At 44.2% G+C, this 17,760-nt stretch overlaps 1 protein-coding gene across 1 annotated transcript in view; it reads right to left on the bottom strand.

Annotated features, from left to right (window-relative positions):
- Positions 1-12,544: 12,544 nt before the first annotated feature.
- The window catches only part of LOC115458865 (R-spondin-1-like), a 37,368-nt gene continuing 32,152 nt past the window's right edge, over positions 12,545-17,760 (bottom strand). The window contains exon 5 of the mRNA XM_030188702.1: positions 12,545-13,243. Within this exon, the coding sequence (XP_030044562.1) occupies positions 13,083-13,243 (161 nt within the window). The 3' untranslated portion in view covers positions 12,545-13,082. The remainder of the gene's footprint in view (positions 13,244-17,760) is intronic.

The raw sequence follows: 17,760 nt of genomic DNA, 5'->3' as shown, positions 1-17,760 counted from the left end.
ATGCTGCGAAAGAAAGGCCATGGATAAAATTTCACACTGTAAACAGTTTAGAGAATGATTTTATTTCTGAGCCATCTTCCTCGTTACCTCTCTGCCTGTTGTGTTAGTCATTATTAAAAGTGTAACCCCTGACGGTCTGGGGTCCCAAACAGCAGCTTTTTATAATTGCTGTATGATGGACCAGTAGCATAACTACTACTACTATTTAGCATTTCTATAGCGCTACAAGGCATACGCAGCGCTGCACAAACATAGAAGAAAGACAGTCCCTGCTCAAAGAGCTTACAATCTAATAGACAAAAAATAAAGTAATCAAATCAATTATTGTGTACAGGAAGGAGGAGGGTAGGTGGAGGCAGGTGGTTACAAGTGGTTACGAGTCAAAAGCAATGTTAAAGAGGTGGGCTTTCAGTCTAGATTTAAAGGTGGCCAAGGAAGGGGCAAGACGTAGGGGCTCAGGAAGTTTATTCCAGGCGTAGGGTGCAGGGAGATATTGCTATAATTTGCAGGTCTAGTTCCCTGGGATTTTCACAGATTCAGGTTGGAACTAGTAATACCAGGAGGCCTGTGGCAGCTGGATTCACTCTCTCTGTGTACCTTCACTTGCACAAAAATAAGTTCCAGACTTGATTTTTTTCTGAACCAGATTTTACATAAATAGTGGAGGAGTGGCCTAGTGGTTAGAGCACCGGTCTTGCAATTCAGAGGTGGCCGGTTGAAATCCCACTGCTGCTCCTTGTGATCTTGGGCAAGTCACTTAACCCTCCATTGCCTCAGGTACAAACTTAGATTGTGAGCCCTCCTGGGACAGAGAAATATCCAGAGTCCCTGAATGTCCCACGGTAGCCATCTATCCCCCCTTCAGTCCATCCAGAACTCTGCCACACGTCTTATCTTCCGCCTTAACCGATATACTCATATTACCCCTCTCCTCAAGTCACTCCACTGGCTCCCAATCAGATACCGCATACAGTTCAAGCTTCTCTTACTCACCTACAAATGCACTCAATCTGCAGCCCCTCCTTACCTCTCTACCCTTATCTCCCCTTACGCTCCTACCCGTAACCTCCGCTCTCAAGACAAATCCCTCCTTTCAGTACCCTTCTCCACCACCTCCAACTCCAGGCTCCATCCTTTCTGTCTCGCCTCACCCCATGCCTGGAACAAACTCCCTGAGCCCATACGCCATGCCCCCTCCCTACCTACCCATCTTCAAATCAATGCTCAAAGCCCACCTCTTCAATGTCACCTTCGGCACCTAATCACTACACCTCTTCTCAGGAAATCTTAACTACCCCAACTTGACATTTCGTCCTTTAGATTGTAAGCTCTTCTGAGCAGGGACCATCCTTAATTGTTAATTTGTACAGTGCTGCATAACCCTAGTAGCGCTCTAGAAATGTTAAGTAGTAGTAGTAGTAATGTAACTCACCTTGAGCTACTAATGAAAAAGGTGTGAGCATTCAAATAGCAGCATAGAGCACTGGATTGCCTGTGAGTTTGGCTGAGCGCCTCTGAATCAGTATTGCTACATCCACTGCAAAGTTTTTTCTAATGACACAAGTATCAGGGTAAGTACGTTTGGTGCGTTGCAACAGCACAATTTCAATTGATGTTTGTACATTCAAACAACAGTAATGGGTGCTGGATTGCCTGTGAGTTGTAATCAGGTTTTTTCATGGCCACTGTGGAGTTCTTTTTAATGATATCATCATCAGGATACATGTGATTGTCATAGAACAATATGATGTTTTTAGGTACTTTGTATCGATTTCTATTGATTTGAGTTGTTATCTATTAGAACATGGAAACCCACTGATTCTTACTTTTTAACAAAGTGAATATTAATTTCAATATCTTTAGATCATTGAATGTGTGTAAAAGACGGCAATTGAGGCCAAGCATTGTGAGATTTTATTTATTTATTTCATTTTGTATTTTTTAGGTGGTTGTAGGACTACTTTTAGGGGTTCACTTTGCTTTTTACCCCTATTAGGTAGGTGATATTTAGTATGTATGGTCATTCAGTTATTTTAGTGTTGTATATCTCCACCTATCTGTCCGATGCAGTTCTATTGATATGCATTTAGTGTTGATATTATTATATTTTGTGTTGATATCAAATTATTATTTTATTGCATGCATATTTAATCTGAATGTTTTTAACTGATATTGATTTGATATTATATTTTATTGTATTATGTTTTTAGATTTGATCTGTTTTTATTTTATATGATGTGATAGTGTTTTTAGATATGTTTTATTATCAAATATACAATGTGATGTTTTACTCATGTATTTTTATTTTGTAGATATTTTTACCCCTGACGCAGCCTGAGGGTGAAACGTGGCCACGTCGGGTAACTTGTAATAAACCACTTCTTCTGTTACCCTCCTGTTCTATTTTTTTGTCTTTTTTGATCTGCTTTTTTTCTTTTGATAAGGTATGATGTGATACTATGTATGTATACCTGATCTTGATTTGTCCTTACCATTTTCAGGACACAGACCATAGAAATCTGCCCAGCACTGGCCTTGTACTCCAGCTACTGAACAGCAATGGTGAGGAGGGACACAGGCCTAACCTGGTGCAATGGCTTAGCTAGCTCAAAGACCCATATTTCCTTTGGTTTAGTATTGTACACCAATTTCCCTGCAAATGAGGTCTCCTCCTATCCTTAGTTCCCTGATCAGAAGATCCTCCCTTGTTCTGGAAACTGTAAGGGTATAAACGGGTCACCATGCAATACACTAACAGAACCACTGGAGGTCTCTGTTATATAAACAGGGCAGAAGAGAGCTGTGCTCTATTTAGTTTAACGCAAAGTGGATGGGCCCAGAAAGCCTCGTGTCAGCTTTAACAGCACAGCTGCTGAGTTACTGCCTTACCCAGTTCCAAGAGGGAGATTTGAAGCTGGTCATGGATTTGGGGCATCTCAGGTGTCCCTTTAGAACCTCATTGTAAAGCAGTCTTTTTCTCCACTCTGTTCTCCAGATGTCTCTTTCCCTAACCAGACTTAACTGCTTAACTTTAGCCAGTCAGTGCTGATAAAAGTTTAGTCTCATGCACTACACCAATGGTCTCAAACCTCACACTAACACTACCTGCTTTTGTCTCACCTAGATTGTAAATTGCACTGAACCCTGGAAAGGGGGTATTAGCGGTATACTTGAATTGAATCGAACTACAGCTTGGAAATTCCTCCACCGCTGACTCTTTGGATAGAGGTACATTTTGTGAGGGCAGCCCGAAGAATATTTACCCCTTGGTTGGGGATGGGGGGAGGAGGGTGAGCGAAGGTTTTCAAGCGCTTAACTTTTGTCTGTTTAGCTCCCAAAGCTAGCCAGGCAAAGCTTTTAAATAACAGCCTCAAAGAAGGCAAATATTTAGGTATTGGTTATGTTTAAACCTCGACGTGAAAACAGAAGAAACCTTCACAGTCAACAAGGCAAACACAAACACAGCGAAGACGACTAAAAATAATACCCGGATGATGAGAAAGTATAAGACGTTTCAATAGTTGGAAACACACCCCACACAAACTAAAGTTTTGGTGACTGGCAGTTTATAGGATGAATCCAATATTCAAAGGTACTGTAAAGCAAAATACAGTGCACTCCATTTAAGTGGATAAGCGCATGCTCTGTTTAACTGCATGCCGTACTTCGGTCCCGTTTTTGGCGCCATCAATTTCTATGGGGACAAACTTCGGTTTAGCGCACCACTGATAAGTGAAAGATTCGCTTATATGCATGGTTTAAGACCGCAGATGATGAAATGAGCAGCGAGGCACACGCTGACGAAATTCAGCAACCTCCTGTCACTTTTGCAAGAGCGCTGGAGAGTCTCAACACCGTGCGGGTCTATCTGGAGGCCACTGGATGTCAGTGCTATGACAGTTTTTACCATCTGGCAGACGTAGTCTATGGAACTCACAGACACAAGAGTGTACAGAGGACTATGACTGATTACTTCAAGTAAGCCTAACGTCAGTTAACGGAGACTATATAACGTCAGTTTACGGAGACTGTATACTGTACGTATAATAAACAGTACTGTACATATGTTTATCAGACGTCAAGCTTCTTTGGGTCACAACGGTTAAGTGCACGCTCCGGTTAACTGCATGTATTTCTTTGGTCCCAGACCCCCTTGCACTTAAGCGGATTGCACTGTATTCTCGATTTTCTAACCGCTAGAGCTTGTGTGCGGTGTGTTTCCAACTATTGACAAGTTTGATTCCAGACAGATCTTTTAGCTAACGTTCCCTTAAGACTCCTGATACAGGCTCATCTGACCGAAACATGGCCCATGTCGAGTCTTGGATGCTAATGAACATTTTTCACTTTCACATCGTCTGGATATTATTTTCAGTCACCTTTTGATGTGTTTGTTTTTGTTACATTTAAACCTTCAACTAGAGCTGCCAAATTGCCCAGTTCCAGGGGGAAGATTTTAAGCCAGTCCTGGATTTCTGACAATCCCATCCTAATGCATTATGGGTCCTGCAGCATTGATTTTAATGGGGAGAGCCAAGGCGGAATGGGGCAGCCAAAACATTTTGTTTCCTGCTGTTTTCCAGGAATGTTCATTTTATTCATTTTCGTTTGGCCATTTTTTTTATCCCAGGAACAAAGTTGTTCAGGGGTAAATTCAACAAATGGTTCTGAAATTTTGGCGCTGGAACGTTGCGTGCTGAGTTTGAATTCTATACTGGCATTTCTATGTGGAACCTGCATTGTAGAATATTAGGCTAAATTCTCAGTTTTGTGCCTAACCTTAGGGGATGAGTGTGCACTCTTTCTGAAAGAGGGAACATTATGAGCACATGCGTAGTGGCTTGCGCATCCACAGTGGGCACTCTCATTGCAAATAATGCGCATTCTCTTGAAAGAGTGCGCACTATTATCAGCAAACAGCACAATATGAATTTTTGTGTTTTTCCTGCTCATTTTCGTTTGATAATAACTTGCAATGACACGGATACATGGCTGACATTTCCCCATGTCGTTGATCTTAAGTACAGAGGTGTGGTAGCCGTGTTAGTTCACTTTTAGAGGTCATCAATAGAAATCAAACAAAATAAAAAATGTTTATCTCCCTCTTCCCTCACCTACCCACCCCCATCCTCCCACCCTGTCAGACTGTCATAGTAATGCTTGAATGTTTTCACTGATATACACTGTCAGCTAGCACATTTGCTTATTTCCGATCTGAGGAAGAAGGGCAACCTTCGAAAGCTAATCAAGAAATGTATTAAGTTATGTCCAATAAAAAAGGTATCATCTTATTTTCTTTTCCATTTTTTATTTTGTTTGATTTCTATAGATTCTACATGGAATGTTGCTATTCCACTAGCAACATTCCATGTAGCAGTCGGCCCTTGTAGATCACCAATGTGGCCGCGCAGGCTTCTGCTTCTGTGAGTCTGACGTCCTGCACGTATGTGCAGGACGTCAGACTCACAGAAACAGAAGCCTGCGCAGGAATGTTGCTAGTGGAATAGCAACATTCCATGTAGAATGTCCAATAGTAGCAACATTCCATGTAGAATCTCCAATAGTATCTATTTTACTGTCATAGTAATGCTTGAATGTTTTCACTTATATACACTGTCAGCTAGCACATTTGCTTATTTCCGATCTGACGAAGAAGGGCAACCTTCGAAAGCTAATCAAGAAATGTATTATGTGCAATAAAAAAGGTATCATCTTATTTTCTTTTCCGTGTTTTATTTTGTTTGATTTCTATTGATAACCTTAAGAGTGGACTAACATGGCTACCACACCTCTCTACATGTAGAACCCCAAAGAATAGCAAGATTCCGGAATGCTAAAGAGTGACAAGATTCCACAGCAGAATCTCAAAGAGTAGCAACGTTCCATGTAGAACCCGATCTGAGGAAGAAGGGCAACCTTCGAAAGCTAATCAAGAAATATATTAAGTTATGTCCAATAAAAAAGGTATCATCTTATTTTCTTTTCCATGTTTTATTTTGTTTGATTTCTATAGATTCTACATGGAATGTTGCTATTCCACTAGCAACATTCCATGTAGAAGTCGGCCCTTGTAGATCACCAATGTGGCCGCGCAGGCTTCTGCTTCTGTGAGTCTGACGTCCTGCACGTCAGACTCACAGAAACAGAAGCCTGCGCAGGAATGTTGCTAGTGGAATAGCAACATTCCATGTAGAATGTCCAATAGTAGCAACATTCTATGTAGAATCTCCAATAGTATCTATTTTACTGTCATAGTAATGCTTGAAGGTTTTCACTTATATACACTGTCAGCTAGCACATTTGCTTATTTCCGATCTGAGGAAGAAGGGCAACCTTCGAAAGCTAATCAAGAAATGTATTAAGTTATGTCCAATAAAAAAGGTCTCATCTTATTTTCTTTTCCATGTTTTATTTTGTTTGATTTCTATAGATTCTACATGGAATGTTGCTATTCCACTAGCAACATTCCATGTAGAAGTCGGCCCTTGTAGATCACCAATGTGGCCGCGCAGGCTTCTGCTTCTGTGAGTCTGACGTCCTGCACGTATGTGCAGGACGTCAGACTCACAGAAACAGAAGCCTGCGCAGGAATGTTGCTAGTGGAATAGCAACATTCCATGTAGAATGTCCAATAGTAGCAACATTCCATGTAGAATGTCCAATAGTATCTATTTTACTGTCATAGTAATGCTTGAATGTTTTCACTTATATACACTGTCAGCTAGCACATTTGCTTATTTCCGATCTGAGGAAGAAGGGCAACCTTCGAAAGCTAATCAAGAAATGTATTAAGTTATGTCCAATAAAAAAGGTATCATCTTATTTTCTTTTCCAGGTTTTATTTTGTTTGATTTCTATAGATTCTACATGGAATGTTGCTATTCCACTAGCAACATTCCATGTAGAAGTCGGCCCTTGTAGATCACCAATGTGGCCGCGCAGGCTTCTGCTTCTGTGAGTCTGACGTCCTGCACGTACGTGCAGGACGTCAGACTCACAGAAACAGAAGCCTGCGCAGGAATGTTGCTAGTGGAATAGCAACATTCCATGTAGAATGTCCAATAGTAGCAACATTCCATGTAGAATCTCCAATAGTATCTATTTTACTGTCATAGTAATGCTTGAATGTTTTCACTTATATACACTGTCAGCTAGCACATTTGCTTATTTCCGATCTGACGAAGAAGGGCAACCTTCGAAAGCTAATCAAGAAATGTATTATGTGCAATAAAAAAGGTATCATCTTATTTTCTTTTCCGTGTTTTATTTTGTTTGATTTCTATTGATAACCTTAAGAGTGGACTAACATGGCTACCACACCTCTCTACATGTAGAACCCCAAAGAATAGCAAGATTCCGGAATGCTAAAGAGTGACAAGATTCCACAGCAGAATCTCAAAGAGTAGCAACGTTCCATGTAGAACCCGATCTGAGGAAGAAGGGCAACCTTCGAAAGCTAATCAAGAAATATATTAAGTTATGTCCAATAAAAAAGGTATCATCTTATTTTCTTTTCCATGTTTTATTTTGTTTGATTTCTATAGATTCTACATGGAATGTTGCTATTCCACTAGCAACATTCCATGTAGAAGTCGGCCCTTGTAGATCACCAATGTGGCCGCGCAGGCTTCTGCTTCTGTGAGTCTGACGTCCTGCACGTACGTGCAGGACGTCAGACTCACAGAAACAGAAGCCTGCGCAGGAATGTTGCTAGTGGAATAGCAACATTCCATGTAGAATGTCCAATAGTAGCAACATTCTATGTAGAATCTCCAATAGTATCTATTTTACTGTCATGGTAATGCTTGAATGTTTTCACTTACATACACTGTCAGCTAGCACATTTGCTTATTTCCGATCTGAGGAAGAAGGGCAACCTTCGAAAGCTAATCAAGAAATGTATTAAGTTATGTCCAATAAAAAAGGTCTCATCTTATTTTCTTTTCCATGTTTTATTTTGTTTGATTTCTATAGATTCTACATGGAATGTTGCTATTCCACTAGCAACATTCCATGAAGAAGTCGGCCCTTGTAGATCACCAATGTGGCCGCGCAGGCTTCTGCTTCTGTGAGTCTGACGTCCTGCACGTATGTGCAGGACGTCAGACTCACAGAAACAGAAGCCTGCGCAGGAATGTTGCTAGTGGAATAGCAACATTCCATGTAGAATGTCCAATAGTAGCAACATTCTATGTAGAATCTCCAATAGTATCTATTTTACTGTCATAGTAATGCTTGAATGTTTTCACTTATATACACTGTCAGCTAGCACATTTGCTTATTTCCCATCTGAGGAAGAAGGGCAACCTTCGAAAGCTAATCAAGAAATGTATTAAGTTATGTCCAATAAAAAAGGTATCATCTTATTTTCTTTTCCAGGTTTTATTTTGTTTGATTTCTATTGATAACCTTAAGAGTGGACTAACACGGCTACCACACTCCTCCTCAGGTACAAAGCTTCCACCTTCTTTGAAAAACATTTCACTATCACAAACACACAGCAAAATCACCAGGGGCAGAGTGGCAAAGTGCTAAAAGAAACCCTGACCAAAGTACTGCCAAACCATTCATGCACTTCCCTTTGAGGCATATTTTCAAAGCACTTAGCCTTCCAAAGTTGGAAGGCTAAGTGCTTTGAAAATATGCCTTGTGCCTCTATCATTCACCTGAATCTTCCTGCTCCATCATCATGGCCTGTTTTTAGAGAGCGATCTCTTTGCTGGCAGTGTCCTGTACAACCTGTTGGTTGTCTGTTACAAATACACTTTATTTTTATTTGTCTCTGCAGCACTGACATGGGGAAGCAAAATGTTTGCCCTGGGATTTGTAGCATTGAATGTTTCCACGATTTGGGTTTCTGCCCGGTACTTGTGACCTGGATTGGCCACTGTTGGAGACAGGATACTGGGCTAGATGGACCATTGGACTGACCCAGTATGGCTACTCTCCAAAGATATGCGCTATCCTTTATATACACTGTGTCTGGAAAAAAGTGAGCTCCCTAAACATTTTGCAATTACAGCCGCAAACCTGCACCGAATTAATTAACGTTTTACATGCACAATTTACATCTATTTCAAACAATATTGTGTGGTTTCATAGAAATCCAGCTTAGCGTTACTGAGATGTCAAATTTTAAATAAATGCCCCCAAATTAGAATTTCTAACATAGTTAATGTCAACCTGAACAGTCCGAATGTTTAAATCTGATCCTTTTTCAACTCTTGAGTATTTTAATTAAAACTCGATCTTCTTTTGACAACAGTTTTATCAACACGCAATGACATCACGGATGATGTCAGCGAGTAAGTAATTAAGTCATGTCGGAAACTGACATTTGTGACTACAAATTAAAAAAGGGACGAGGGATTCCTGTGCAATTTGACGTCAGTGATGTAAATAGATGTCACTTTGTGCATGTACATTTTTAATTAATTCGGTGCAGGTTCGAGCATGTTATTGCAAAATGTTTAGGGGGCTCACTTTTTTCCAGACACAGCGTATAATAGGCAACTGTGTGTGTTTCCGTTCGTTCTTTTTCACCCATGCAGTCTTCATATGGATAAACTGGACAATATGAGGGTAATTCTTTAAGTGGGGCCTTCATTTAGGCACCCCAGTGCTGCATGGTGAAAGCCTGTTCTATACTGTCATACAGTGTGCAGATTCCAGTATCAAATACTCGTGTAACACGGTGTAGGCTGTGCCTAACATTTACACCAATGAGTTATTTAGGTTGTATATTGATCTTCTTCAAAGTAACAAAAACACAACCCCTTTCTATATTACCCTGTTTACTAAGCTGTGCCACGACCGCTGAGAGGGGGGCGGGGAGGGGGCAAAATTCCCTTGGGCCCAACCTCCAAGGGGGGCCCGGCCATGAGCGTCCTCCCCTCGGCAGTGTTCCTGCAAGCTACTGGCAGCATCAAAAAAGAAAGCAACCTGCCTCCGTCTGGCCTCAGACGTGTTCCCTCTGCTTTGTCCCGCCTCCTCTGACACAACTTCCTGTGTCCGCACAGGTGAGACACATAGCAGAGAAAACACTTTGGAGGCCAGCCAGAGGTAAGTTCCTTCTTTATTGAACAGTGCTGAGGAGAAGAGGGAAAGAAGAGAAATATTGAACCAGGCGGGGGTGCAGTGGCAGCCCCAGGCCTGGCGGCATCTCTCGGCAGTCCTGAGCCACGCTAGCGGCTGCCATGCGCTAATGCTGCATTGCCACATGGCTTTAGTAAACAGGGGGTTTAGTTTTTTATAAATTGGATCATCAGAAGATAGGCCGAATTGAATCAGTTTTCTCACTAAGCTGTCATTGCAATTCCTCATTGATCCATTGATTTGGTAAATTTTATAATTTCTTAATTTGCACATGTTAAACATTCTGGGCCCAACATTCAGCTGGTGTCAGGCAGCGCATTTGCTGTTCACCGCCTGCATTAAATCCAGATATTCAATGCCAGGCCATTTCTGGTGACCAGCATTGATTATCCAGGGTTTTAAACCCTGGAATTCATTGCCAGAGAATGTGGTAAAAGCAGTAAGCTCAGCGGGGTTTAAAAAAAAGGTTTGAATAGCTTCTTGAAGAAAAGTCCATAAGCCATTATTAAGATGGACTTGGGGAAAATGCACTGCTTATTTTTAGGATAAACGGCATAAAAATGTACTGTTTTGGGATCTTGGCAGCTACTTGTAACCTGGATTGGCCACTGTTGGAAACATGATTCTGAGCTTAATGGACCTTCGGTCTGTCCCAGTATGGCAACACTTATGTTCTTATGTAACTGCTAAAAAGTTAACCGTTAAGCCCATATTCAGCGCTAACTGGTTAACGTTTTAGCGGTTAAAGATAGGCTTGCTAATTATGCAGCCTATTTAACCGCTAAACATAGCCGGTTAAGCGCTGAATATCCATGCATAACCAGCTAGCCACTATCCACGGATATTTACCGGGAGATAACCGCTTATCTCCCGCTCCGTATCCGTGGTTAGGTGCCAATGTGCTATTTAACCAGCCAGCGGCCGTGTCTGGGCAGTTAAATAGCTTTGCATATCAAGGGGTACAAGTCTATTTTAATACTTCAAAAAATTCAAAACAAACTTAGGGCCCTGTTTACGAAGGCACGCTAGTGTTTTAACGCGTGCTGTCTAGACTCCCATAGGAATATCGTGGGCATCTACACGGTTAGCACATGCTAATTTTTAGCGTGCGCTAAAAAGACCAGCGGGCCTTTGGCAAGCCTGTTTTGAATTTTTGAAGTATTAAATAGACTTGGAATGTTTAAGACGTGCAAATTAAGGAACTATAGAAATGACAAATACGTGGCTGAATGAGGAATGGCGGTGAGTGATTACATTTACACCAGCCGCAGACCTGACGTAACTACGGGCGCCTTAAATGCGGGAAAAGCTCATGGAAGTTTCAGTGTTCTGGAAGTTCCCTGTGTAAGGGGAACCCCCGCCCATGTGCATTTATTTATGCACTGTGCCACGTGCCCTTAGAGAATAGCCGGTATCCTGTACATTAACGTACACATGGGATGCGTAAATGTGGGTGACCCAGTAATAAAACTGCCCTTATGTGCTGTCTGGTGGTCCACCGTTATTTAGATGCACTGGGGAACAGTGGCGTAGCCACAGGTGGGCCTGGGTGGGCCAGGGCCCACCCACTTAGGGCTCAGGCCCACCCAACAGTAGCACACATTTAGCGGTAGCTGCTGGGGATCCCATGCTCTACCAGCTGAAGACAACCCCCTGATGGTAACGAAAATGCTACTCTCCATGATACTGGCACCTGCTCATGCTCAGTTTTCAGTGCATGTCTGCTGCAGACTGCCAAGGTGGAAAGAAGTGTTTTCCCGCCAGCTATGTTTTTGGTGGGGGAAAACACTTGGTGCCCACCCACTTCTTGCCTAGGCCCACCCAAAATCTGTTGTCTGGCTACGCCCCTGCTGGGGAAGCTGAGGGGGCAGGGTACTGGCATATTAGTAGCATCGCCTGGAGGGACCATAGCATATGTGTCACCTCCTGTCTCAGTAGGAACCCAGATAGGTTGCGGAACAGACAACACTGCTATGGGGAAAAGTGATCTACTCAGGGCTTTTTTTTGAGGGGGTACTGAGTACCGGCACCTTTTCCATTGTCTTCTAAAATCGACCCATGGTCCCCAAGTTTTAATGAAAGAGCTCCAGCTCTACACACCAATTCTACCTTATCATAGATTCTGTGACTGGTTGCAGGGGTCCTGGCTATTGTGGGGTGAGCCCCTCAGTGATCACCCCACCCCCGAGGGGTGGCCTGGCATTTGAGCACCTTTTTTTGCTAGAAGAAACACACTGGATCTACTTGATCTAGGAAACAGACGCCACAGCAGAGAAAGGAAAGGTTTCCACGTAATAAATTCTAAATCCCGTACCGTGTTTCTCTCTAACCTAAACAAGACGATGACAGTTAAAGGTTGTCTCCTTTTGACTTGATTCTAGTCAACCACTGGCAGGTGCAGCTTGCCGCCTACACCCAGAGATTAAAGGCAGCTCCTGGTTTACTCTTTTCTTTTTTAATCTGAAATAAAATTTGAAGCAGTTATCTTGGACACCATATCACAAACGTTTAACATATACTCTTCAATGATTAAGTTGTACAGCTGAAAACACAGAACTGATGGGTGAAACAGACAGCACGGAGGAGCAGAGGGAGTGGGGTGCTGGGTGGGAGTACTGTAGGCTTTGAGAGCCCTCTCGCCTCCTATTGGTTATTAACCAGTTCCGGCCTAGTTCTTCCTCAGCAAAGTTCTCTCTGTGCTTATCATCGTGCAAAATTTCTTTCCTCTACTCACACCACCACACATTTGGCTGGCGACCTCCGCTCTTTCGCAGGAAGTGGCGCATTCTGCGCCATGGGTGGGGCTTGATTTTTGTCTCTGTTTCTCTCCGGGCTCTTTATTACTGCTGTTCTCTGGACAGTTCCGAGCCTTTGCAGTACTTTTTGCCGTGCAGGTCAGCCGGGCAGGCAGCAGCGCCACAGTTTGGTAAGGTTATCGTACACATAGCAGCATCGATCTCTGGCCGTCCTGTGGCCGTCTCGCACAGTCACTGCATGGGGCTGGCTGTCATCTCTGGTGCTGCAGTCCCTCGCTGCTTGCCTTTCTGTTTTTTCCTGCCCTCTTTGGTGTCTTTATTGTTTCGGTTGCTGCTCTTGTCTCGCACTCCTTGATCGCCTTTCTTTCCGTTTCGGTTACGTTCTCCAGTTCCTGCAGAGGAACAGCGCAGCGGTTAGATGATGCCAGAACTGAGGTACAACCACAAAAAAAGGCAATTTCTAATGGGGGGGGGGGTAATTTTATAACAGGGGCACCTATGTGAAGCGTCTAACAAAGGCATCTGGGTGTCTTTATAAAATAGGATTGTGTGATGACCCCCCCAGCAGTGCACAAATTCTCTCATCAACTTTATTTATTTATTTGACGCATTTTCAATCATCCCATTCGTTTACTCTGGTCAGTATTTTATAAGCGGGCGCAAAGGTGCCAAAACATATAACATAGTAACATAGTAGATGACGGCAGAAAAAGACCCGCACAGTCCATCCAGTCTGCCCAACAAGACAACTCACGTGTGCTACTTTTTGTGTATACCCTACTTTGATTCGTACCTGTGCTCTTCAGGGCACAGACCGTATAAGTCTGCCCAGCACTATCCCCGCCTCCCAACCACCGGCTCTGACACAGACCGTATAAGTCTGCCCAGCACTATCCCCGCCTCCCAACCACCAGTCTCGCCTCCCACCACCGGCTCTGACACAGACCGTATAAGTCTGCCCAGCACTATCCCCGCCTCCCAACCACCAGCTCCACCTCCCAACCACCGGCTCTGGCACAGACCGTATAAGTCTGCCCAGCACTATCCCCGCCTCCCAACCACCAGCCCTGCCTCCCAACCACCGGCTCTGGCACAGACCGTATAAGTCTGCCCAGCACTATCCCCGCCTCCCAACCACTGGCTCTGGCACAGACCGTATAAGTCTGCCCAGCACTATCCCCACCTCCCAACCACCAGCCCCGCCTCCCACCACCGGCTCTGGCACAGATAGTATAAGTCTGCCCAGCACTATCCCCGCCTCCCAACCACCAGCCGTGCCTCCCACCACTGGCTCTGGCACAGACCGTATAAGTCTGCCCAGCACTATCCCTGCCTCCCAACCACCAGCCCCACCTCCCAACCACCGGCTCTGGCACAGACCGTATAAGTCTGCCCAGCACTATCCCCGCCTCCCAACCACCAGCCCTGCCTCCCAACCACCGGCTCTGGCACAGACCGTATAAGTCTGCCCAGCACTATCCCCGCCTCCCAACCACCAGCCCCGCCTCCCGATCTTGACTAAGCTCCTGAGGATCCATTCCTTCTGCACAGGATTCCTTTATGCTTATCCCACGCATGTTTGAATTCCATTACCGTCTCTATGAAATGACTCTCTCAGAGTCCTCTGGCCCAGAATCCTTGAAAATGTGTCCCTTAAAGCCTCTGTTTGACCAGATGTGAATGAGCTTCAGCAGTGGCGATCCTTGGTCGACTGCCACTCGGGACAGATCGCCGCTGCGTGCCACCCCCCCCCCCCGGGGTGCAGCACGTCACTCTCCCAGCGCATCAGCGTCCCGCCCCCCCCCCCCCCCGCGCATCACTCCCCCCTAGCGTATCACCCAAGCCCCCCCCCCCCCCCAGTGCATTCTTACCTGCAGGGAGCAGGCGCGGCTGTCGGTTCTGCTGGTTCCCTGCTCCCTCTGCCCTGGAACAGGAAGTAAGAGCAGAGGGAGCAGGGAACCAGTGGAGCCAAGAGCCGCGGCTGCTCCCTGCACCCCTCCAGCAGCGTGCTCCCTTGGTGGACCGCCCCCACCGCCCGGCCCTCGGTACACCACTGAGCTTCAGGAATGGGCAGTGCAGTGCTGTGTATTTGTAATTTTGTGACGGCCAGAGAATGGGAGATGAGCCTTTATATTCTACTGCCTCGTCCCGTCTGCTAAGCCTTTATTAATTTCTATGCCTGTGGTGTGCCTCTGAGCCTGTTGGGAGCTAAAATAACTTTCCTCCATCAATGCCAGCATTAAGCCAGCAGGGGACACTTGAGGTATAGAAATCCATAGAAACCCTTCCCTTCTCAGAGAAAAGAGCAGTGACTTTACATCACCCACACAGACCTAACAGTTCCTTTTCCGTGAAACCAGACCAGCATCTGATTTCATTGAGAGCAGCTTTCAATGTTAAACAAAACAAAACAAAAGTGTTTTCTGTTTCACTGGATGGATCACCTCCATCTTTACTCTTAATTACTGTTGGGTTCTTTTACTAACGTTCGCTAAGCAGTTAACCCACGTTTCTGCAGCCCAAGTGTGGTAATTGTTGCTGTGTTGAGCGTGCTTTGTCAACTGCACGCCACTTGAGGGGTGGGAACTGGGTGGGTTATGGCTGGAGAACGGGCGTGGAGGGTACATGGCAGTAACGTATGGTATCTATCATGGAATGGAGGAGTAGCCTAGTGGTTAGTGCAGCCGACTTTGATCCTGGGGAACTGGGTTGAATTCCCATCACAGCTCATTGTGACTCTGGGCAAGCCACTTAACCCTCCATTGCCCCAGGTACAAATATGTACCTGTATATACTATGTAGTTGCAAAAAACACAGAAAGGTGGTATAGCAAGTCCCATTTGAGATTCTACATGGAATGTTGCTACTATCTGAGATTCTATGGGGAATGTTGCTAGTGGAGGAGTAGCCTAGTGGTTAGTGCAGTGAACTTTGATCCTGGGGAATTGAGTACAATTCCCACTGCAGCTCCCTGTGACTCTGGGCAAGTCAATTAACCCTCCATTGCCCCTGGTACAAAATAAGTACCTGAATATATGTAAACCGCTTTGAATGTAGTTGCAAAAACCTCAGAAAGGCGGTATATCAATTCCCATTAGATATACAGTCTAACCTACTGGTGTTCACATATTTGAGGGGGTTTAACACTGTATTTTTATTATGGTGATGGGACCAATGCACTTGTTTGCGTAGAACCCAGTAAATGTTACTCCTGCCCTGCTTGTCATGTGTATTTTTGTTTTCAATTGTAGTAAGTGGAAAAACTTACCACATTTTACTAAAAAAAGGCCCTTACGTTACTGTGAAGAGAAAGCTCAGGGCTGTGTGTGACCAACTCCACCCCGGGCTTTGCTCTATACTAGAGTGCACTATTCTAGTGTCACACACCCATGCCACGTGCTCCAGCCCTCAAGTCACCAAAGCTGAAGTGCTCCTTTAAGAAGACTGTTCTGCTCACGTCTGTGTTCCTCTCCCCCCTACCAGCCATGTCCCAACTCTTCTGGGAGGTCAGAAAATTGCCTGGAGACAGTTGCAAATCAGGCATGAGGGAAAGAAAATTGATGGAAAGAATTAACAACATGAGGATGTTATTCCCTTCCTACCAAGAGTGAACGCCCAGGCCAAAACAGAGTGGGGGGTAAAAAGACCTTCAGCGCTGTCTGCACCTTTTCAGGATTATTAGCACTGTGGGTGTCCCTTTGGTAAATCAGAGCCCTTTCTCTGTCATCAGTGCAGTGTGCCCTCCTTTGGTAAATCAGAGCCCTTTCACTGTTATTAGTGCAGTGTGTGTTTCCCTTTGGTAAATCAGAGCCCTTTCTCTGTCATCAGTGCAGTGTGCCCTCCTTTGTTAAATCAGAGCTCTTTCACTGTTATCACTGCAGTGTGTGCTCCTTTGGTAAATCAGAGTTCTTTCACTGTTATTAGTGCAGTGTGTGTTTCCCTTTGGTAAATCAGAGCCCTTTCTCTGTCATCAGTGCAGTGTACCCTCCTTTGGTAAATCAGAGTTCTTTCACTGTTATTAGTGCAGTGTGTGTTTCCTTTTGGTAAATCAGAGCCCTTTCTCTGTCATCAGTGCAGTGTACCCTCCTTTGGTAAATCAGAGTTCTTTCACTGTTATTAGTGCAGTGTGTGTTTCCTTTTGGTAAATCAGAGCCCTTTCTCTGTCATCAGTGCAGTGTGCCCTCCTTTGTTAATTCAGAGCTCTTTCACTGTTATCAGTGCAGTGTGTGCTCCTTTGGTAAATTAACCCCTTGCCACTAATATTGGTGCTACGTGTGTCCTATTGGTAAATCAGCTCCTTTTCATTGTTATCAGTTCAGTGTGTGTCCCTTTGGTACATCACAGCCATTTCACTGTTATCAGTGTGTTGTGTTTCCCTTTGATAAATCAGAGCCCTTTCTCTGTTATCAGTGCAGTGTGCCCTCCTTTTTTACATCAGAGCCTTTCCACTGTTATCAGTGCATTTTGTGTCCCTTGATAAATCAGTCCTTTCTCTGTTATCAGTGCAGTGTGCCCTCTTTGTTACATCAGAGCCCTTTCTCTGTTATCAGTGCAGTGTGCCCTTCTTTGTTAAATCAGAGCTCTTTCACTGTTATCAGTGCAGTGTGTGCTCCTTTGGTAAATTAACCCCTTGCCAATAATATTGGTGCTACGTGTGTCCTATTGGTAAATCAGCTCCTTTTCATTGTTATCAATGCAGTGTATGTCCCTTTGGTAAATCAGTCCCTTGTCACTGTTATTGGTGCTGTGTGTGCCCCGTTGGTAAATCAGCTCTTTTTCACTGTTCTCAGTGCAGTGTACACTCCTTTAGTAAATCAGCCCCTTTTCAGTGTTTATTTATAGCAGGGATTCTTAACCTTTTTTTTTGATTCCCTGCATCTCTTTAACTGATCAATGAATCCCTCTCACT

Source organism: Microcaecilia unicolor, unplaced genomic scaffold, assembly GCF_901765095.1.
Source record: "Microcaecilia unicolor unplaced genomic scaffold, aMicUni1.1, whole genome shotgun sequence".
In the NCBI taxonomy this organism is placed as follows: Eukaryota; Metazoa; Chordata; class Amphibia; order Gymnophiona; family Siphonopidae; genus Microcaecilia; species Microcaecilia unicolor.
Note: the sequence above shows the minus strand (reverse complement) of the source record. Positions and strands in the feature narration are given on the sequence as shown.